We start from the raw sequence: 23,838 nt of genomic DNA, 5'->3' as shown, positions 1-23,838 counted from the left end.
ACGCGTCCCACGCGAGTGAAGGCGGAGCCTCAGCACAAACTTCCTATTACGTTATCGTCACTGACCAATGGTAGTACAAAGGTGTTTTGCAGCTGGAGCGAACTTTTCCTGAAAATTCGCTTTGGCAAGCCATTTCAAACTTCCAAAAAGAACACAAAACGAACTTCATTTTGGCCTGATTTTATTCGAAATTACATCTCAACAGTTTGTTCTTCGATTTCGTTTGAAGTATACCGGGGCCTTTACTCATTTGTTCTTGTAGTCATTCATTAATGGTGGAGCAGTATTTTAAAATGTTACCCAAATTAAGAAAAGTCTATCTGTGTAAGACTAAACAAGTCAGAACAAGTTGTTCAGAAATTCCTATGAGCAGATTGCTTGTTATTGGCCGGGAAATGAATATCGTGAGACAAAACTTGTGCCTCATGCCAAATGTATGAGAGATAAAAAAAAAAAAAAAAAACCCTGCAAAACAGGTATCTTTGAATTCCACTGAACTTCCACTGAATAGGTGTGTCTGAATATATTGTGGGAAAAAATGCAGGTCTGTAAAAAATCTTAGACCTATAGCTCTGCACCAGAGCATCGTAGAGACATGGTGGCTGGCTCTTTTGACTCATGCTAGCAAACTGGACTTCCAACATGCTACACATGTTAGCAGTGAATAGCTATGTGCTAATAGCAATTAGCTTAGGGTTTAAACATGACACAAGTCAAAATGTGTTAGGATCATGCTAGTAGCATGCTAATCATTTTAGCATCATACTAATAGCATGTTAATCATGTTAGCATAATGTTAAAAACATGCTAGCAAACATGGTAATCATGGATGTTACACGACCTTCTCTGGATTCCTGGTCTATCCTGATGTCGAATCCATGTACAGAGACAGAACTTTCACCTGAGAACCAGTAGGCCTACTGAAAAATTCATAGCTCTGCCTTTAATTTTTTGTTTTTTGTACTAAGAATAGTTGTGGTCCTTAACATAGTGTTATTGTTATGTGCTTTTACACATCACAAATTATAATGTAAATATTTGTATATTTTTTTAATAAAAATTTTTGTAAAAATAGTAACAGCTTTTATTTATGACATTAATAAACATTACATTGCTTGGATAGCAGATCATTAGTGAATGTACATTAAAATGGAATTCATTATATATATATATATATATATATATATATATATATATATATATATATATATATATATGAATGTAAATGAACTACTGATCTAAACTTATAATTTTTATTACTTACAAATATTAGTTTAACAAATAGGCCTATAAGAAAGTGTCCAAGATCTTTCTCATGGGTATTTTGGATATAAACTAATCTAAATAAATGTTAACTTAACCTTGTGTGTGTGTGTGTGTGTGTGTGTGTGTGTGTGTGTGTGTGTGTGTGTGTGTGTTTGTTTGTATGTGTGTGTTTGTATGTGTGTGTTTGTTTGTATGTGTGAGTTTGTGGTCAGTGTTGGCCTACACTGTGAGGATCAATATTGGCAGTATAGGAAACCAAATATCTTATAAATTCATTTATAAATCAAGATGCCAAACTCGCATTTAAACATAAACAAGTAAACATTACCATCTGTCTTTTTATAAGTAATTAATACATAAATTAAAATGCATCTTTCATGTGTCACGTTGATAATGGAATAACACTGTGATCTATAAGTGTTTTGTATATTAGTGTAATGTAGTATATTTTATATAATATATAATAGTATATTTTTTGCAATTTATCATAACCCACATAAAGTAATTCTTTCAAGCAGTCCCCCCCCCCCTTTGCTGATTGATTGCTGATTGATTCTGATTATTAATTGGTATATCATGTAATTAATAAAAAATCATTAATTGACACATTTTTTACTCTACAAGACATTGAGGTTTATACATTAAATAATTCAGAACATTTTATTTGTACTATTTCAGTATCTATAGGGCGATAAACCTTAAGAATTAAATACAAATCGTTATACTGAAGTCACAGCTCTTCTCAAAACAGAAGGGTTCTGAAAACATAAGGCTGTGTCGGCCTCATCCGTCTCATGCTGGTAGTTTGAGTACTGGATCTGTGCAACCTATTGAAACGTGGACATCGTTAATAATAAAAAAAAAACATTTAAAATGTTAATTTAGTGTGTAATCCATTGGCTCACCTGATGTGACTGCTTTCTACAAGCTTTAATTTCTGTATCAGCATATGACACAAAATGGATTAATGTGTAGATTCTGAAACAAAAGAACATAATACACCATTACTAAAAATAGGATAAAAACTGAATGATTTATGTTCAGTCTTTAGACTTTTGTTTTATATATATATAATGTACTGTATAATCTCCACTTTAAGATTTAGTGAAATATTAAAACTAAAAGGTCTGACAATTTTCGCCATCAGATTTGGTTCTTGTTTACCTGTGGTATAGCATTGCAACAAACTGCACAATCAGCAATAATGCGAAGCTCAGTAGAAACATCAGTGCAATTGGATCAAGGGAAAACACTTCGTTTGCATCATAAGTCCCATTGGGATAGATTTTTGGGATCTTTATGGAGATTGAGTCACCAATTGCCTGAAGGAAGAAAGTTGCCACTAGCCAAAGTGCATTGCAGAAGAAAAAGGCAAATGTGACCTGTATGAAAGAGAAAAGCAAAACAGTATGGAGACAAAACTTTACTGTTGTAAGGCATACAGACGAAATCACATACAGTGGGTACGGAAAGTATTCAGACCCCCTTAAATTTTTCACTCTTTGTTATATTGCAGCCATTTGCTAAAATCATTTAAGTTCATTTTTTTCCTCATTAATGTACACACCGCACCCCATATTTACAGAAAAACACAGAATTGTTGACATTTTTTGCAGATTTATTAAAAAAGAAAAACTGAAATATCACATGGTCCTAAGTATTCAGACCCTTTGCTCAGTATTTAGTAGAAGCACCCTTTTGATCTAATACAGCCATGAGTCTTTTTGGGAAAGATGCAACACGTTTTTCACACCTGGATTTGGGGATCCTCTGCCATTCCTCCTTGCAGATCCTCTCCAGTTCTGTCAGGTTGGATGGTAAACGTTGGTGGACAGCCATTTTTAGGTCTCTCCAGAGATGCTCAATTGGGTTTATGTCAGGGCTCTGGCTGGGCCATTCAAGAACAGTCACAGAGTTGTTGTGAAGCCACTCCTTCGTTATTTTAGCTGTGTGCTTAGGGTCATTGTCTTGTTGGAAGGTAAACCTTCGGCCCAGTCTGAGGTCCTGAGCACTCTGGAGAAGGTTTTCGTCCAGGATATCCCTGTACTTGGCCGCATTCATCTTTCCCTCGATTGCAACCAGTCGTCCTGTCCCTGCAGCTGAAAAACACCCCCACAGCATGATGCTGCCACCACCATGCTTCACTGTTGGGACTGTATTGGACAGGTGATGAGCAGTGCCTGGTTTTCTCCACACATACCGCTTAGAATTAAGGCCAAAAAGTTCTATCTTGGTCTCATCAGACCAGAGAATCTTATTTCTCACCATCTTGGCAAACTCCATGTGGGCTTTCATGTGTCTTGCACTAGGGAGAGGCTTCCGTCGGGCCACTCTGCCATAAAGCCCCGACTGGTGGAGAGCTGCAGTGATGGTTGACTTTCTACAACTTTCTCCCATCTCCCGACTGCATCTCTGGAGCTCAGCCACAGTGATCTTTGGGTTCTTCATACCTCTCTCACCAAGGCTCTTCTCCCCCAATACGGACGGCCAGCTCTAGGAAGGGTTCTGGTCGTCCCAAACGTCTTCCATGTAAGGATTATGGAGGCCACTGTGCTCTTAGGAACCTTAAGTGCAGCAGACATTTTTTGTAACCTTGGCCAGATCTGTGCCTTGCCACAATTCTGTCTCTGAGCTCTTCAGGCAGTTCCTTTGACCTCATGATTCTCATCTGCTCTGACATCCACTGTGAGCTGTAAGGTCTTATATAGACAGGTGTGTGGCTTTCCTAATCAAGTCCAATCAGTATAATCAAACACAGCTGGACTCAAATGAAGGTGTAGAACCATCTCAAGGATGATCAGAAGAAATGGACAGCACCTGAGTTAAATATATGAGTGTCACAGCAAATGGTATAAATACTTAGGACCATGTGATATTTCAGTTTTTCTTTTTTAATAGATCTGCAAAAATGTCAACAATTCTGTGTTTTTCTGTAAATATGGGGTGCGGTGTGTACATTAATGAGGAAAAAAATGAACTTAAATGATTTTAGCAAATGGATGCAATATAACAAAGAGTGAAAAATTTAAGGGGGTCTGAATACTTTCCGTACCCACTGTACAAAGTCATTTTTGCATCTTGACAAGCTTATGAGTCTTACTTTATTTCGAAGTTCTCTCAGATCATTAGCAATTTTTTCCTGTTCTTCTTTATTCTCTTTAAGAGGTTCAAGATATTTTTTCAGCAATTCTCTCCAGAAATCGATTTCATCCTGCATGTGGTGAAACGGTAAATTTAAATTATGTATATGCAACTCACATATCTGCAGCAACCAAGGGCACAATTAACATGGCCTAAAAACAACAACCAACCAAACAACCAAACAAAAAAAAAAAAATGTTTCTCCACTGAAAGCTATTCAAATATAGCCTTGTATTATAGCAGAATAAATTTTTTTTGCAAAATAAATAATATAATATAATATAATATAATATAATATAATATAACATAATATAATATAATATAATATAATATAATATAATATAATATAATATAATATAATATAATATAATATAATATAATATAAATTGTGACGAGCAGGGCGGGCGAGAGCCGTGAGGGAACGGCGCAAGGCCGGTGACGCGAGTGATAATGAGAGTCACCTGCGAGGCGTGCCGGCCTCGAGTCTCTCACGGAGGAGCTCCGGAGGCATAAAAGGAGGAGCGACTACAATGAAGGACGAGAGAGGACCAGGCCTGGACTTTATTTTATGTTTTATTATGTTTGTGTGGCCGGCAGACGTCCGCGAGGGTCTGCCGGCATTACTTTTGTTTTGTTGTTTGTTTATTTTTGAATTAAAGTTACGTTGAATGTTCGCCGGTTCCCGCCTCCTTCTTCCCATATCTACTAACCTTGTTACATTGGTGCCGAAACCCGGGAGGAAGGAGGGACATGCTGTCGGAGAGCCCTCGCTGCTGAGGGGGATCGCGGTGCTGCGGAGTTCGGGCAGCGCGGGAGTGAAGACCGCGAGAGGCTGCCCGAGGCGGTGGTGCTGGAGCCCAGTGAAAGGTGGGACGGAGACCCGGATGCCGTGCTCCTGGGATGAGGTGGGGTGGCTGCCGTCCTGGAGGGAGCGGAGGAGTCGCCACCGTCCGCCGTGGGCCGGAGCCGGCTGCCGTCCGCCATGAAGGGGAGGAGCAGGGGACGGGGGACTCGCTGCCGGCTGCCCTCAGCCGGAGGAGCCATCGCCGGCCGCCAGGAGGCGGTCGAGGATCGGGCCGTCCACCAAGCGTCCGGTGCCATCGCATGTGGCACCGCGAGGAAGAGCCTCTTGGCAGGCTGAGGACCGAGCGGCAGTGTGTCGGGGAACCGGACCAAGAATTTTTTTTTCTCTTTCTTTTTCCTCTCTCCCCTCTCTCGTCCTGTCGCTCCCCTTGCTTCCGTCTCCTTTCTCTCGTCTCGTCTGTCCTTACCCCCAGGTGCTGCGGCCGCCGAGACAGGCCCCGGGGGGGAGTAAGCGCAGTCGCGGGAGTACCCCCCGGCCTGCGAGGGGTGTTGGGGGTATGTGACGAGCAGGGCGGGCGAGAGCCGTGAGGGAACGGCGCAAGGAGTGATAATGAGAGTCACCTGCTAGGCGTGCCGGCCTCGAGTCTCTCACGGAGGAGCTCCGGAGGCATAAAAGGAGGAGCGACTACAATGAAGGACGAGAGAGGACCAGGCCTGGACTTTATTTTATGTTTTATTATGTTTGTGTGGCCGGCAGAAGTACGAGGCATTACTTTCGTTTTGTTGTTTGTTTAATTTTGAATTAAAGTTACGTTGAATGTTCGCCGGTTCCCGCCTCCTTCTTCCCATATCTACTAACCTTGTTACAATAATATAATACAATATAATATAATATTTCTTCCAATTTGTCTTACCATTGGAAGTGCAGATTCATGCAAGGGAAAGTCGTAAGATTTCATCTGCAGATGCTCAATCCAAGCTGGAATTGGAATTAAAAATATAATAGTTTTAATGGTAGTCTAATTCAATAAGTCAACAGCTAGAATATTAGGATATTAAGTATGGAAGTCATACTTACTTTGATGAGGATGGAGTGGGAGCTCGTGTGCCCTACATTGTGAAAATACACTATTAGTAGTAATAGTAGTTTTAAAAACATCCATTGTAATCTCAAAGTAATTCATTGATAATTTTTTTTTTCATATCTATATATATAGTTAAACATTTTTTTTTTTTTTTTTTACCTTTGTGTTTCCAAAGGAATATGTGTCTTTTCAGTTTTTGCTATGGTTTCTGCTGGTAGTATCTCCTGGCTCGAATCTTCTTCAGATTCCAAGCATGGGCATTTGCAACATATGGCATTCATGACCTTCTTTTTGATGGTATCGACCGCAGTACTCTTAGCCTGGCTGCCGGTTTCACGAGTGCCCCATGTGACATTGTTCATGTTGACTATAGAGTAAATGGCTAAGAGTAAATAACCGCTGGGAATGCAGAGGAAATATAACAATCCATAGATGACCAGTGAGAACTCCTGAGGGTGTAAACCTGCCGTGATGATGTACAACACCACCATGCCGATGAGAAACAGACCACTAGGGGTCAGAAAAGTTTTTTGCTTCACTAAATCACCTATGAGAGTTGAGATGAAGAAAGAAAGTATTAGGCCTACAGATAGAAATGCATTTGTTACCCATCAAGATATTGAGCTACTTTACATGTTTGCTCTTTTGACGTGAATATTTAGAGACCTCATTAATTCAAAATTAGAGTTTTGTAGCTTTTAGTTGCTCTTTTAGCAGACATGCATTTAAAATGTGCAGTCTGAAAATACTGATGGACTAAAACATACACTACCAAAGGTTTTTGAAAGAAGTCTCTTATGCTGACCAAGGCTACATTTATTTGATCAAAAATACAGTAAAAACAGTTATATTCTGAAATATTATTACAATTTAAAAGGGCTGTATTCTATTTTAATATATTTTAAAATATAATTTATTCTTGAGATGGCAAAGCTGAATTTTATTACTATTGACATTGAAAACAGTTAATATTTTTGCCGTGATATATTTTTAAGGATTCTTTGTTGAACAGAAAGTTCAAAAGAACACCATTTATTTGAAATAGAATTATTTTGTAACAATGTGTAAAAGTATTAACTGTAATTGTTTATTAGTTTAATGCATCCTTGTGGAATAAAAATATGCATTTATTTAACAAAAAATCGTATTGACCTTTTGATTGGTAGTGTATGTCAACACTGAAAAGAATGGGTTCTTTAAAGAACAGCAACAAAAAAAAGTTCTAAATTGTGTTTTAAACATGAAAAAGACACTTACCTATGATGGAGAGAATTGTTCCCGCCATGAGAAATGCATAGAGCACACTCATAATTGCTGCAATTGTAATCTGCATATCAGATTTCAGTTTGAAGCATAAGATGAGATAGACAGTAGGTGGCACTATGGCCAAAGAAAGAGCTATATTTTCATTCAATTTTAAAATGAACACAAAGCTTCCTGCAAGAAAATGAAAGCACTTTAATAGAATAATTGGACAAATGTTATTGGAGAAACATTGCTAAAACAGCATAATGACTCTAATGCGCTTTAATTATTGACAATTTTTCTATGGAAAACCTTACCTGATATCATTAGACAGATAGTGGCAGGGCCCAAGATGGAAGCTGCCATGCTGATAATCTGGTACAAGATGTATAGTTTTGAGATAGAGCTGTTCTTCTGAGAGGTCAGTCCTCCTGAGCCCAAGAGATCGATGGTGTTGGCCATGGTAGAAGGTCCCCAGCGTCTGCGCTGGTTGTAGAACTCTTTAAAGTCCTGTGGCGCATTGGTGTAGGCATCAGATGCTGCGTTATACTCAACCCTCCACCCCTGCTGCAGCAGCAGAGTGCACAACCAGCGGTCCTCACCTGACATTACACAAAAAAGAGTGTGAATTAATTTAGTCTAGGCTGAAATGATATTATTTGTTATTGTTATATTTATCCCTTTTTATATAACATGAATAATATGCTGAGACGATTGCTGTATCAACTCACTTTGTTTACTGGGAACTCAAGACTTCTTTTGTTACTCAAACAAAACATACAGCGGAGCTAACTAGGGCGCCCTCTAGTGCATAGAAACATTAAGTGCATATATCACATATTCCTCCCCACATAATGTTGTTGTACTTGCTTCAATAACAATGTTACATACACTAACATGAACGAAAAGGTGTATCTTTTCTTCTTCTTTTTCTTTTCATGTCTATATTAATTACATGACACAATTATACACCTGCGTAATACAATACTTCTAGTAATACCAGAAATGTAGAACAACTGTGAGTGAACACTATAATCATTAGATGAACTGTTGTGCTTATTCTTTTAAACTGGACTTAGTACCATGACTGTCAAAATGTAAACAACAGAATCCACTTATACAACCTAGGTGAACCTTATGGGCTAAACCGTACTGGGGGCTTAATGGTACGTTCAGGGTATCTCTTAGTCTCTTTGTGTGGAGTGCGTAACACCTCCACTGTTTCATTTGGGAATGAATCCACAGGCTGTGCCATTCCAGTCTGGACAAGATCGAAACTAGGAAGTGATGTTTCTACTGACAATGGATGTTCACAAGAATCTGTCAGATTCCCCTCAGGAACATCACTGACCTCTGGTCCAATCTCATCTCCATTGTCACAGGCAGTTAGACTTGCCAACATCTGATCAAAATGACGCCTCCAGTGAACTGAAAGTCCCACATCGACAGTGTATGATACAGAGCCCGTCTTTGCTGAAACAACACTAGGTGTTCACTTCTTTCCCCTCTGATAATCACGAACTAGTACTTTGTCACCCATAGCAAATGTTCTGTCTTTAGCATGCACTTGACGTTGCTGGCACAGTTTGCTTTGTGCTTTTTCAACCACAGAGGCAACATTGGGTTTCAACATATCTAAACGAGATCGCAATCTGCAGTGCAGAAACAACATGGCAGGCGATTCCTTTGTGGTGGCGTGTGGGGTGTTTCGGTACGCCAGTAGAAAGGTGTCCAGCCTTTGTTGAATTGAAGTTGACCCCTTAGAACAACGTAGTGCGTGCTTAAATGTCTGAACCAAGCGTTCAGCCAAGCCGTTTGTAGCTGGGTGAAAAGGTGCTGAACGTGTATGTGTCACTCCATTAGCCTTGAGAAATGTCTGGAACTCATCCAAAGTAAACTGAGGCCTGTTGTCACTAACGAGCACTTCTGGGAGTCCATAACGACTAAACAGTCCCCTCAGTACCTGAATGGTCTTGGTAGATGTAGTTGATTCCATCACACACACCTCAGGCCACTTGGAGTGAGCATCCACCACTACTAAGTACATGTGTCCTTCAAATGGACCTGCAAAGTCCACATGTATGCGTTGCCAAGGTGACTCTGGCCATTTCCAAGGGTGTAATGGTGAGGGACCAGGAGCTTTTTGCGTCTGCTGGCATGAGTGACAGGTTTTTGACAATTGTTCAATTTGAGCATCGATACCAGGCCACCAGACATAACTACGAGCAACTACCTTCATCCTTACGATACCCGGATGTCCAGTGTGCAGCTCTGCCAGTACCCTGGATCTCAGCTTAGGTGGGATGACCACTCTCCAACCCCACATGAGACAACCCTGTTGCATAGTCAGTTCATCCTTCCCGTTCACATACGGAACAAGCACATTGTTTGTATCTGTGACTTGTGAAAAACGTCCAGTTGCCACCATCTCCATTACTTGTGACATAGTGGAGTCAGATCTTGTTTCTTTACAAACATCTGAACACAGCACTGGTAAGGAATCAAGATGCTTTACTTGAAGCAACTACACCGTATCCAGCTTGACTTGAGATACGGTTGGCAGAGGTAGTCGTGATAACCCATCTGCATTACAGTGGTGTGCACCATCTCTATACTGGATATCGTAATCATAGGCTGCCAACAACAAAGCCCAGCGCTGCATCCGAGCTGCAGCCATGGATGGAATGGCTTTTGTTGGACTGAAGATTGTTGTCAGCGGACGGTGGTCTGTGAGCAATGTAAACTTTCGCCTATACCGATACTGGTAGAATTTCCTTACTCCAAAGACAATTCCAAGTGCCTCCCTTTCAGTTTGAGCATAGTTTTGCTCTGCTTTGCTCAGTGTTCTCGAGGCAAAGGCTATTGGCCTTTCCAGCCCGTCTGGGAGTATGTGTGAGATGACGGCTCCAACACCGTATGGCGATGCATCACAGGCCAGTCTGACTGGTAACTGTGGATTGTAATATGTCAAAACGTTCTGTGACAGCAACAATTTTTTCGCCTTGTCGAATGCATCCTCACACTCATGAGACCACAGCCACTGCTTTCCTTTGCACAGAAGAGCATTAAGGGGTGCTAACACTGATGCGAGATTTGGGATGAATCGACTGTAATAGTTTATAAGTCCCAAAAATGAACGAAGTTGACTGACGTCCTTTGGTGCAGGCGCATCCACGATTGCCCTGATCTTTTCTGGTGACTTATGAAGACCCTGAGCATCTATGATGTGCCCTAAATACTCCAGTGAATCTTTAAAGAATTCACATTTCTCACATTGGACACATAGCCCAAAGTCATTCAGACGACCGAGGACTGCGTCTACATTCTTGTGATGTTGCTCGTCATTTGACCCAGTCACTAATATATCGTCTAGATAGCAATGAACATTGGGAAGGCCTTGTAAAATCTGATCCATGGCCCTTTGAAAGATTGCAGGGGCCGAAGCAATACCAAATGGTAAACAATTGTAACAGAACAGCCCTTTGAAGTGGTGATTGTGAGGCACTTACGTGAGCTTTCTGCCACAGGAAATTGTAGGTACGCATTTGAGAGATCTAATTTGGTGAAGCGTTGGCCCCCTGCTAATGATGCAAATAAATCCTCTATTCGTGGAATTGGGTACCGCTCAACAAAGAGGGCCGGATTCACGGTTACCTTAAAATCTCCACAAATCCTCACATATCCATTCCTTTTTAGAACAGGCACGATCGGCGTTGCCCATTCGCTGCATGTCACAGGGGAGATGACCCCTAGCTCCACTAGACGATATATTTCGGCCTCAACCTTTGGCTTCAAGGCATAGGGAACATTGCGCACTTGGCAAATTCGTGGCTGAGACTGTGGCTTGAGTGACACAGTGGCTTCAATACCTTTTAGCAAGCCCAGTCCTTTCCTGAATACATTTTTTTATTTTGCTAGCACAGTCTCGAGTGCATCCTTTCTCACGTTCTTAATTTCAAGCCAGTTCAGCTTGATTTTCTTGAGCCACTCTCTGCCGAATAGTGGTGGGGCAGTTCCTTCCACAACATAAAGTGGTAATTTCGCTTTTTGTTTGTTCATTTTCACTTTGACTTCTATGACCCCAAGTGGAGACACCACCTCCCCAGTATATGTTTTCAGGATCACGTCTGTTGTGCACAGTGGTTTATGAGCTAATCGTGCATTGTAAAGTTCTCTTGAAATTAAAGAGACAGCTAGCCTGACTTCGTCATACTCATATTCTAGGCAGAATGTGAGTCTGATACTGCTCCATTGCACTTGAATTATGGGGCGTGTCTTAACCGAACCAGTAAAAAAAAAAAAAACCTCTGCACTCAATTGGATAGACCTACAACCAATAAGAGCAACGCAGTAAGTGACATATGTTGAACTTGTACTTAAAGTTTTGCCAAATCCCATTGGAAGGACGGCAAACACATCTTTCCCATCGACAAATGCCTTGATTGCGGTTCTTTGTTCGTCTTTTAAAATTAATGCGCTGTCGTTTTCTTTTATTACAGACGTGATAGCGGAATCTAAACATCTTACTTCTCCAGCTGCAGTCATCGTTGGTGAAAACCAATTCAACCCAAGCGCTCTTTGATGACGTGGGTGGTTACGTAACCGCAGATAGCCTGTCCATCATCGATTAAAGCCTGCCCTGGCAATTTGATTGGCTCGGCCTTCTGGGAGCCGAGCATAATTACTCCACAATGGATCGAGTCCAGACCGAACTTCCCGTCCAAAAAATGTTGTGGGCGGGGTTCGGGCTGGCACCCAGGCTAAGAGACAGCAGCTCCAGTATCTAATTCCATTTCCAAAATTTCCCCCTCTACTTTTGGCTTTAGACAGATGTGTGACAATTCCTCCTTCCTAGTCATCACGTGCAGTGCAAGCTCTGTATCTATAGTATCATCACTTAATGAGTCCATCTGATGCGCTTTTTTTTTCTGTTGGGCATTTTTCATCCTCTTTGACTTTAGTTTTTCACATTCAGTAGTGTACTTCCCTTTATTTCTACACACTCCTATGTGTCCTTTTCAACCACAGTTGTGGCACTGCAGCTCTGTATAGTAACAGTCTTTCTCGTTGTGGTTAGTTCTTCCACAACGGTAGCACTTGCATCCTTCTTTCTCTTGCAGTGTATTCACTTTCAAAGAGCCACTTAATTGTTGAGATTCCCTCACAGCCAATTCCATAGACACTGCAATCTCCACTGCCTTCTGGAATGTGAGAGCCGCTTCTGTCAGTAACCGTTTCTGCATTGACTCCGTTTTCAGCCCGCACACATCTCTTAATGCATCTTGCAGATGCGTCCCAAATTCGCAGTGTTCACTCAGCTTTTTCAAAACTGCGACATACTGTGCTACTGTTTCTGTCTCCTGTTGGCTGCGGTTTTGAAACCTGAATCTCTCAGCGATTACAATCGGTTTCGGAGAGAAATGTTCTTTTAAAACAGTCACAATGTCGTTGTATGACTTCGCACCAGGTTTATCCGGAGCAATTAAGCTTCGCAGCAGTCCGTATGTTAGATGAACCCATTACACTCAGCAACACCGCAACTCGTTTCTCATTTGCAATGTCATTTGCAGAAACAAATTGTTCAAACCTTTCTACACAGGTAGCCCACTGTTCGGCGGACTCATCAAAGGCATCCATGACCGATAAACACAGCCATTTCGTCGGGTTGTTGTTCCAAGAGTTCACTACGTTTGTCAGATCTGCTATATTCAGTAGCCAGATCTCCACCGTCGCATTAAATTATGAGTTCGATATAGTCCTCGTCGCCAATATGTTATATTTATCCCTTTTTATATAACATGAATCATACGCTGAGACGATTGCCGTATCAACTCACTTTGTTTACTGGGAACTCAAGACTTCTTTTGTTACTCAAACACAACATACAGCGGAGCGAACTAGGGCGCCCTCTAGTGCATAGAAACATTAAGTGCATATATCACAGTTATGTAGTTAGCTTCAGCCTTCAAGTCATTACCTTGATCATACTGGACGTAGTGGCTGCCTTCAGTTGCTTTAGTTGTGTACCTCTTCATGACGTTGTCGTCCATGAGTGCGGCTCCTCTGAAAAGACTGAAACATCCAGGGCTGCACAGTACACAGCCGAACACGTGCTCCGCAGTCTTTTGCAGCCAGTGGCCTACTGCATATTCAAACTTCTGATACCACACCATGGGCCCTTCAAGCATAGTTACCTGTCAGTTTATAGCCTTTATAATCTATACAACAAGTAGGCAGAAGTGCATTTTTCTTTAGACTAGATGAATGGATCTCAAGGGCAAGCAGCGAAATGGTTAAATATTGTACCATATTTAATGTTTTCCATAGTTTTCAAAGATGAGTGCATGTCTATACTGGAATTTTATCTAATTTGACTAATTCTCCCAAAGGACAGATACATTTTCCGCACAGTGTAATTGGATAAATGTTTTTTGTTGTAAACAACAAAAATATACAAAACTTTTAACTGTAATTTTATCTGTCAAATAATAAAAAAATAAACATTTTTGTTTTTTGCATGTGCAGAATAGGAGCAGACGTCACGGTTACGTCGCTGCAGAAAACGGCGCGAGATTCAAGGAGTGAGTGTTCACCAGAGCCGTTGGTGTTCACGAAAGACGCCACGGAATAAAAGAATAAAAACAGGTGATTTCGAGTTCATATTTCACAAAACTGACTTTTTCCTAGCAATTGCTAGAAACTGTAGGGCTAATACATTATGCCCCCTATGAATTGCGTACGTGAATGTTATGTAGATATATAGTTTACGTCAAATTCATGTTTTAATAGTAGGGTAACGTTAATCGCCGCAGGTTTCATCAGTCCAGTCTGTCCGTTGGAACCGTATACCTCTGCGTTTAGCTTCAAAGGGTGTTTTTCAACGACGGTATTCAGTGGAAATGAAGACCATCTTTTTCTGACATCCAAAGGCACAACAAGACCACCAGGTAGGCTCACAAAACACGTCATCGCTGTTTTTAAACACCAAAATGGTCAACAGCAGTGGCGTAGCGTCTGGGCATGCAAGATATGCACATGCATATGAGCCCGGGCGGATTGGGGGCCCACTATTACGGGCTTAACCCCAACGTATACATCGGCCGTCCGCGCATCGAGAAATTTTTGTTATCAGGAGGGTTCGCGGACGTCCGCTCTCCCCGTCCGCGTGCAGCCCAATTTTTGTGATGGCACGGACAGTGTGTGTACTGAAAACAGCGCATGCGAAAGTGAATTGAGTGCTTGAAAACAAAAGTCCATTAGATAGTGCGCAGTGCACACGCCGAACGCGTCTTTCTGCAGCCAAAATACTTTAAAAGTCTCGCACGCGCGTCTCTGCGCGAGACAACCTGTGTACATATGTTTAGAAAAATGAAGTATAATAGAAATAATGTTGTCAATAACTTGCTATAGCTTATCTATGTTAAATGTAACGTTACTGAAAATCATTAAGAATCTGAATAAATGGGCCATAAAATGGTCCATGCCATGTCTTAGCGATGATCTATTGTATTTGACTTTTCTGTCATTTTTAAAGCGGGTTTCTGAAACGTATGCATGCAGTAATGGCAGTAATACAGAATTTTAAATGAGTCTTATTGATTTTCTGAAAAAATGACTACTGCACATTTTAAGATACTGCACAAAATTTGAATAAATGTAACTCGTACTCTTGCTGGGGTGGATAGGCCTACTTTATATTCAACGAAATAAAATGCACATAAAATGTAATGGAAACAAATCTAGAGAAGAAACTTATAGTAAATTTATTAGGAGTAAAACATGTGCATTAAAATAGTCTCTGACAGAATAATTAATTCATAACTGGAAAAATCTTCGGACTCATCGCATCTGAAATGATGCTATGATCATTCTGAAATTCCAAAGTCAAATTGGTCGAATTTAAGCGTAGACTGTGTTGAAAAGCGGATTTGTTTGATATTTTTGAAATAGATCCGCAATGCAAAGTAAAAATGATGGAGTGCTGGATATAAGTGCTGTTATGATATCTTATTCATACAGTATTAAAGGTGCTAATGAGGATGTTTTGTTTTATACATTTTTGCAATATTACTTGGAACTGTCTTTACTAACTGATAAAAGACTATTTATTAGGTGCACTGAAAGTAATAATATTAATATACATCATCTGTGCATGAGGTAGGGCCTTAAAAACATCAGCCAATCATTTACGCGATCATCACGTAAACGATTGGCCCTCTGGCTTGTCAATCACTGCCGTGACGTTCGTTGTGAGAGACGTGCACGGCTGCGCGCTCCAGTAACTTTCCACACTCCACAGCCGCTGCATGCATTGTTTTTGTCAGGAGACAGGAGTAACAACCGCAGATTATGAGTTACCTGCGGTGAGTCCGACATAATGAATCCACTAAGTGTGAGTGCGGCTTTAAGTGTAAGGCCGATTATGAATGTAAATTGATACTATGACTGAGCGCGCTCAAACGCGTCCAGTCAGAGCCAGTTGCTTTCAGTCTGCGATTACAGTCGGTGTTCAAATTCCATGTGAAAGTATATAAATCTGCTTCAGGAGCAGGAAACAATCGCTGTATGTTGAGCACAGTCAGAGTGTTTTAGCTAGTCGTTAAATGTGTGCCCGGCTTAATAACACAGCGAATGCCGGTGGTAAACACTCGTGTTCCGATCCTCGTGCACGAGTTTTGGGAGGCGTTCCCTCTAAATGAGCTGTGAAGGAGGGGGGTTGTTCTTACCCATGCGCTCATTTCAAAAACTCTGTCGACAAAAAGAACCTCTTTAGCACCTTTAAAGTCCGCGAAGCCAAGGGCCCGTAAAAAAAATTTGCATATGGGCCTGGGGCTGACTTGCTACGCCACTGGTCAACAGGTATCATAACTGGAATTTGCTTGTCTGTTTGGTTACTTTTTTAATTTTTTTATTACATTTTTAAAATGTATTTATTTTTTTATTTTGATTCTCTTTGAATTATTTTTTTAATTATTTATCATTTATTTATCTGCTTAATTATTCTTCACACTTCCTCTGCCTCATACTTTATTTTTTGATAGATGTCTCTTATGCTCACCAAGGTTTCATTTATTTGATCAAAATACAGTAAAAACAGTACATATAGTAGTGTACTGCTTAATGTTTATGGTAGATGTGAAATAATCTTATTACCAACAAACTAAAAAATGTTTTTTATTTATTATTTTAATGTATTTTGTAATTGTAGTTTATGTGAAAGCAAAGTTGAATTTTCAGCATCATTGCTCCAGTCTTCAGTGTCACATGATCATAGACTGTAAAGCACATGATCCTTCGGAAATCATTCTAATATGCTGATTTGATGCTCAAGAAACATTTCTTATTATTATTAGTGCTGAAAACAGTTGTGCTGCTTAATAAATAAATTGAATGACTCTAAATACATTTTTTAGGATTCTTTTAAAAATAACAAATTAATCAAAACTTTTGAACGGTAGAGTATATCTGTACTCTAGACATTTAGATACAATGAAAATAGAAAAAGAAATGCATCTTTTTTAAAGAAAGTAATCAAAAACAATACAAATTACTTGATAACAATGGTTTATACTTAATATATATCCAACCTGTGCCTGTTGGATGAATCCTGCCACAAGCAGCCCCAACCTCTGGGTAGAGTTTCAGTCTGTCAATTAATAGCATGACTGCAGACGGCTGGAAATCAGTATCCCCATCCAGGGCCAAGATATACGTGTTCTCCTTGTCTCTCTAAGAGTATTAAAAACTGACATTGTATTATTCTGTAGAAATACTAGTAGTGAAGTTTAAAGTGAAGCTTCTAACCTTCAGTCTCTCCTTAAGTGATTCCAGTTCTTCTCCTGCTTCAAACTTTTTAAAGTACTTTTTGTTAAGTCTCCAGCCAAGAATGTAATACAAGTACATTATCTGCAAACACAGATTATTAGAGAAGTTCTGGATTTAAAACATCTAACTACATCTTTATTTAAGGACTCTCACCTGAGACCATCTTTTTTTGTGACGGATAAGTTGCTTGTCTTTGAGGTGAACCATCATCACATTGCCTTTAGGGAGGGTATATTCCAGCCGACCTCCATAGGGGGTGTTTATGATCTTCTGCCATGGTAGTGGTGGCATCTGCTTGAATATACATGGATCCTCTTCACTGAAAATGCTAATGTATGTGAAATATTAGTTTTTGCACATAAATTCTCAGTACACATAAACAGATAAAACTAAGGAGGATTCTTACGTGTAAACTTCTTTAATTACATCCACAAGAATTTCAGCGTATTCATTTGCATGCCGCTGCCTTCCATTATCAACATCCTTGAAAGCGTCATCAAAATAAATATGGAATTCAAACGCGACATCGCTGTGTTTGTCAGTCTTGGGCCTGTATTTATCGAGCCTGGTAGTAAAAGAAATAGTATTGCAATTACAGTTCAATAGAGATTTTATTAGCTGAGTAAGTGTAGTTAATGTTTACCTGAACATAGAGATGATTATCTTCATCATTTCATCATAGGTCTCATGCCACATCGTTGCACACAGAAACACTCTGATGGTTTCTTTTGCGCTGAGGAGGATATATTAAGAAATCCAATGGAAAATTTAAATTGCTTAGAGGTTGCTCTCAGATATGTGTCATTTAATTGTTAACCTCATATGTAAAATCAAAAACAAGTGAATCAATTGACACACAGTACGAGTATAAATTTGAGCGCAATTTGAGATGCTGAAACTATTTTAAAACTATAAAGGGGATACATGTGAGATTACAGTCTTTTTGTAAGACATGACACCTGAGAAAAAGGATATTTAAGCAAAATCTCCATTTGTTCTCCTTTTAATCTCACTGATGTCTTTACATTATAGTGTTAATTCACCCAAAAATAAATTTTTGTCATTAAGTACTCACCCTCATGTCATCCCAAACCCGTAAGACCTTCAGTTGTCTTTGGAACACAAAATAAGATATTTTTGATAAAATCTGAGGGTATCTGATCCACACATAGGCAGCAACGACATAGCACCTTTTGAGGTCCAGAAAGGTACTAAAGTCATCGTTAAAACCGTCAACGCATCTACAGTGGTTCAACCTTAATATTATGAAGTGACAAGAATACTTTTGTACTTTTGTGTCGTCGTTTCATAATATAAAGGTTGAACCACTGTAGACGCGTCAGTGGTTTTAATGATGGCTTTAGTACCTTTCTGGACCTCAAAAGGTGCAATGTCGTTGCTGCCTATATGTGGATCAGATACCCTCGGATTTCATCAAAAATAACTTACTTTGTGTTCCAAAGAAAAACAAAGGTCTTATGGGCTTGGGATGACGTAAGAGTGAGTAATTAATGACAGAAATTTCATTTTTGGGTGAACTAACACTTTAAACAGATCTCATATGTGATTTTTTCTGGGAACACATTTACTATGTAAAATGCTTTGATTTAAAAAACGGTAATAAAAAATCTGGCTGATATCAGTAAGACAATAAATATTCATGTTAGAGCTGATAACCAATAAATAGATAATATTATTTTTTCTCAATATATTAAAAATAAACCACTAAAATAAAATAAATCATTTTAAATCATCACAACATAATAATGTAAAGTATTAACAGTGTCATTAAATAATTAGTGTTTTTATAGATTGATGTGTCAGATGATGAAGGTAATATAAATGTAAAAAAAAAGAGAATGCACCATAAAATATTCAATATAGATACAGATCATTTTAAAATATCTAATATTGGCTGATATATTACCAATATATTCAACAATACTTAGAATAGAAACACTTACCACTATTTCTCCTTGATTCTCTTTCTGATTTCAAAACGGGTGTTCAGCAACATGGACTGTTCCAGAAACGCTCCTTCATACATGCGTCGCACAAACAGATCTTGGGTTCTTTCTATTCGATGGATCTTCAGGAACCAGATGTAAAATGTACTGAGCATGAGTCCCAACCACCAGCTAAAAGCAGAGCAGATCAAACACGCCAGTCCTCCAGTCTCCATGTTCCTGGCATGCAGAGTTTTCATAGCATCTGTCAACATCAACTGCAACAATTTGTCACTGGATATCGCCTGAATGTTTGTTTGATTAGACTCTGGGGGTTTGAATGCAAATGAAATAAAAAACACTGGCACAACTGTGATCGAGGCCAGGTATATGGGCAAGGCGAAGCAGCGGTGCAGGGCGTGCATCTTGCAAGCCACAACTACAAACCAGTGGCACAGGGCAGAGGATGCGATCTGAATCGCCACCAATGAAATAACTACTGTTTCAAAGACGAGTTTGACCGATTTCCAGTCCTGACCTGACAGAGGAACGTAAGCTCCAGCCACAGCTGAAGTAATCAGGATTCTCACCAAACTGGAGATGATGCACACTACATTACGGGACTGAGCGATGTCTTTGGAAATGTCCTCTAGAGATGAAACGGAGAAGAGCGTGCTGTAGTTTTCCCACCAGTTCACAGAAACACAGATGGTCCCCACGATGGCAAGGCCAATTGATACTTTTATCTTAGGAGAACTTTCGAATACCAGATAACCGACGGAAAAAAGCACATAACCTAGGACGATGAAGAAAATGGAGCAAACGGGGAGCATTATAAGCCTCTTCCTCTCTTTGGCGAGGCACTCAGCGACTACCTGGAACACTGCTGACAGGATGCTAACACTGTTTAGGATCGTCACATTAGTGATAATGTCGAAGTGTGGCATGGCTACTATTGTTAGAATTGCAGCTCCCAGTGCTACCAGGAACTCAACACACAGGACCTAGAGCAAAAGGTCAAATCAAAGTCAGAAAGGTTACAGCCATAACAATCAGTTTCTCTGCTACTATACATCTGTTGATCAAAAATTCTGTCTGCTTACCCATAAAACAGTTTTTTTAGAGGGCATGGCTGCACTCTTGAAAATGAACTTCCATGTGCTTTTGAGCAGAAGCAGAACGCTCGGCCCGACCAGAACGAAGCCAATGCCAAGTAGGGCTGTGGGCTTTTTTTCGGGACTTATAATCTCGGTTTGATTGTTCCCAAATGTTATCAATAAGATAAAAGATGTCTGTAAATACAAAAAAAAAAATTTCAGTCTAAGCAAGCCTTTTGTGTAATATTCAATAGATAAGTTAAATGTTATCATATCATACAAAAATGATTAGCCAATGATTAAGAAAGAAGCTCACTTTACTGAGTAGTGCAAGCACAAAGACAAGTATGCCAACAATGGCACACGAAAACCATTTCAAACACTGCACTCGTTTCTTTGGTATCTGCTCATCTTGAATGATTGGCACTTCTCTGCATGCATCCCAAGATCGCCTGTTTTGGAAGAAAAAAAGGGAATAGCTTAATGGAAAACTGAAAGTTCACTTGAATGAGCAATTTAAAAATATATACAATGATAACTATAATTGTGGTATTTATCATGCTAGAGAGACTGTAGAAAAATCTTTTTTTTTTTTTTTTACACAATATATTAAAAATATAAACAAGTATAATATGAAAATAAGCATTTAGCTGCATTATTAAGTGTTTGTGGAAATCTAAATTTTAATTATTTAATAAAAGTTTGATAAATGAAAGAAATGATCACCTGAATTCATGTCTCTGCTGCTTTTCCATAGTGATGTTTGCAGAGCAGCAGATCAAACCTTTGCTTAATCATCTGTAAAACAGAGCAGAGCTTTATAACCAGATGGGAGGGAGCACTACGCTATTATTCAACACGGTTTCTATGCTGTTGCTTCTATGTTTATCTTACAAAGAAATCATCTACCTGTCCAAATTCAGTTTAATTTTCCACTCCCTTTGATGACGAAAAGAGGTTTCTCAAATATTTTAAGTGACTACCGGATGGGGATGGTAAACTTGGTATAAAACGGGCTAAATTATGAAAGACGGCAGTATTGATTAGCTCTGACTTTACCAGTTGTGCTGTCTAGAGAAATTAATAAAATGCACATAGCCCACTATTTATTACTTCTATAGACATACATCTTGCAAATTCTATCATGCCAGCCATTGACTATGACTACTCTGTTGAGCAGTTTAAATGATTAGTTACACAGAAAAATGTGTTAAAATGACCGGCTTGGGGAGTATTCACTTAAATACTCTTAAATACTTAAATACTCTCTGCAACATTGCTCAAAAGTTGCCCCATCTATCATTACTTCAATGCTGACAATTAGCCTTTCGCCGAGCCCCGCCCCCCTTAGTTACTGTTGCTTTGTCCGACAAGCCGTGGCGCTGTCACTCCACACGCAGTGAAAAATACATCGCGGAACAAAGAGGATACTGACCACACATCGACAGACAAGACAGAGCAGGTTACTTATGATATTAAATATTATGATATTAAAGTCCCAGCTTTCAAACCGTGTAGTTATTAAAGAAATTCAAACCCTTTCAAACCGTGTAGTTATTAAAGAAATTCAAACAATAAAAACCGTTTTGTTGCTCTTTAATGTGTCGTGACCATGGTCGTGACAGATTGCTGTAGATCCTCAGCTCAACCGCTCGTAAAAAACGATCATCTCTTCCTATTAGTCCATGAACATGAGAATGAATGCTGTTTCAAACGCGGAAAGACGTCAATACACACCATTTTTCAAGTTTAACTCCACCGAGGTTAATCTTTTAACTACTGGCTGCTTTGTCGGACAAAATGGCGGATGTTGCGTTCTGATTGGTTAGATCAAACTCCCAGCGAAAGGTCAATTGCACATTTAATGTGTGAATCAAACAAAATCCAAAGAGAAAATTACTCACTATTCTCGAATGAATAGTTTTAGCTTAAATAAGCATTAATCTAGCTATAATTGTATTACTTACCTGAACAGTAGGTAGACCTTCAAGAAATTAAAGCACTTTATTTCATTTGTACCTTTGTTTTATTGTATATTTATTGTATTTATTTGACCATTTGTTTGTACTTTGTTTCTTTGTTCTTGTTCTCATTGTATCTTATGATTATAAAACACAAAAAATACCTGCACGCTACATTTACAAATAGATGTTTAATATTCGTTTTGTTCAACCATTGCTTTTTCTATTGCTATAGAAATTACTTTACATTTTAGAATATAAAGCAATGTTAATTATGTTCTTAATTGGTTTCTTTTTTAAATTAAAAATATAACAAAACAAAACAAAAAACAATAAGAATACCATTAAAGTACCGGATCGATAAGCAGTAACAGTAAGAGTAGTAATGCCGTTAAAACCCATCCCTACTGTATACACTACTTACTACATGGTCAAACAAATGTAGGAAATCCCTTCTAATTAACAGGAAAGAAATATTGTAATGTCACACTATACAGTGATATTCTAGAGAATTCTGTGCTTCCATCTAATGGAATAGTTTAGGGTGACAATGCTCATGTGCACGATATGCATAAGGAAATGGTGTCTGTGTGAAAGAACTAGTTGACCAACAGTACAAAGCCCAGAACTGAACCCAACTGAGCATATGCAAAGAACATAAACGCAAGTGTAGATATGCAAGACATATACTGATGAGCCATATTAAAACCACTGAAAGATAAAGTGAATAACATTGATTGTATCATTACAGTGGCACCTGTCAAGGTGTGGGATATATTAGGCAGCAAGTGAACAGTCAGTTTTTGAATTTAACGTGTTGGAAGCAGGAAGTGGGCAAGTGAAAAGATCGGAGTGACTTTGTCAAGAAACAAAGATGACTGGGTCAGAACAACTCCAACTGGTCTTGTGGGGAGTTCCCGGTATGCATTTATTAGTTCCTGCCAAAGTAGTATAAGGAAGGTCAAATGGTGAACCGGTATCAGGATCATGTGCGGCCAAGGCTCAGTGATTCACATGAGGAGCCGTCTGGTCCGTTAACACTGAAGAGCTACTGTAGCTAAAATTGCTTAAAATTGTAATGCTGCCCATAAAAGGTGTCAGCATATGGGACTGCGTGGCCACAGCCCAGTCAGAGTGCCCATGATGAACCTTGTTCACCACCGAACAAGGCCAGAGGCATTTCAATGGTGAGGCCCAGGCGCTTACACTGGGGAGGGGCCTACTGGCTGCCTGAAAATAATATTTTTTTAAATAATTAATTGTAATTTTACAGCAGTGACAACCGCATTCTGCTGGTGTCTGAACAGAACTGGATGGACAACTAGTTTCTGTAACGTCATACAGTGCGAGAGAGCCACTCTTTGCTGAACAAGGGTTCGGTAACTTAGAAAGACGTGGATATAACCTGCGTTTCATCTGAAGGTTTTAGAATCAGTCACTGTCTTCCATTGGAGCTGTTTCCTTGAGT

At 39.5% G+C, this 23,838-nt stretch overlaps 1 protein-coding gene across 1 annotated transcript; it reads right to left on the bottom strand.

Moving 5' to 3' along the window:
• Window positions 1–1,796: 1,796 nt before the first annotated feature.
• Window positions 1,797–21,186, bottom strand: LOC137023293 (chitin synthase chs-1-like). The gene is made up of 19 exons (XM_067390199.1): window positions 21,136–21,186; window positions 20,726–20,861; window positions 20,416–20,604; window positions 19,331–20,316; window positions 18,010–18,099; window positions 17,773–17,931; window positions 17,520–17,694; window positions 17,346–17,447; window positions 17,129–17,270; window positions 13,519–13,719; window positions 7,859–8,143; window positions 7,554–7,733; window positions 6,456–6,843; window positions 6,290–6,321; window positions 6,126–6,190; window positions 4,367–4,477; window positions 2,431–2,648; window positions 2,172–2,244; window positions 1,797–2,093 (listed from the first exon to the last, which is right to left on the bottom strand). The coding sequence occupies exons 5-19, from the start codon at window positions 18,060–18,062 to the stop codon at window positions 1,986–1,988; spliced, it is 2,292 nt and encodes a 763-aa protein (XP_067246300.1). The 5' UTR covers window positions 18,063–18,099; window positions 19,331–20,316; window positions 20,416–20,604; window positions 20,726–20,861; window positions 21,136–21,186; the 3' UTR covers window positions 1,797–1,985.
• Between the last annotated feature and the right edge of the window lie 2,652 nt (window positions 21,187–23,838).

Source organism: Chanodichthys erythropterus, chromosome 7 (assembly GCF_024489055.1).
Source record: "Chanodichthys erythropterus isolate Z2021 chromosome 7, ASM2448905v1, whole genome shotgun sequence".
In the NCBI taxonomy this organism is placed as follows: domain Eukaryota; kingdom Metazoa; phylum Chordata; class Actinopteri; order Cypriniformes; family Xenocyprididae; genus Chanodichthys; species Chanodichthys erythropterus.
The sequence above is the reverse complement of the archived record's forward strand: the minus strand, read 5'-3'. Positions and strand labels throughout refer to the sequence as shown.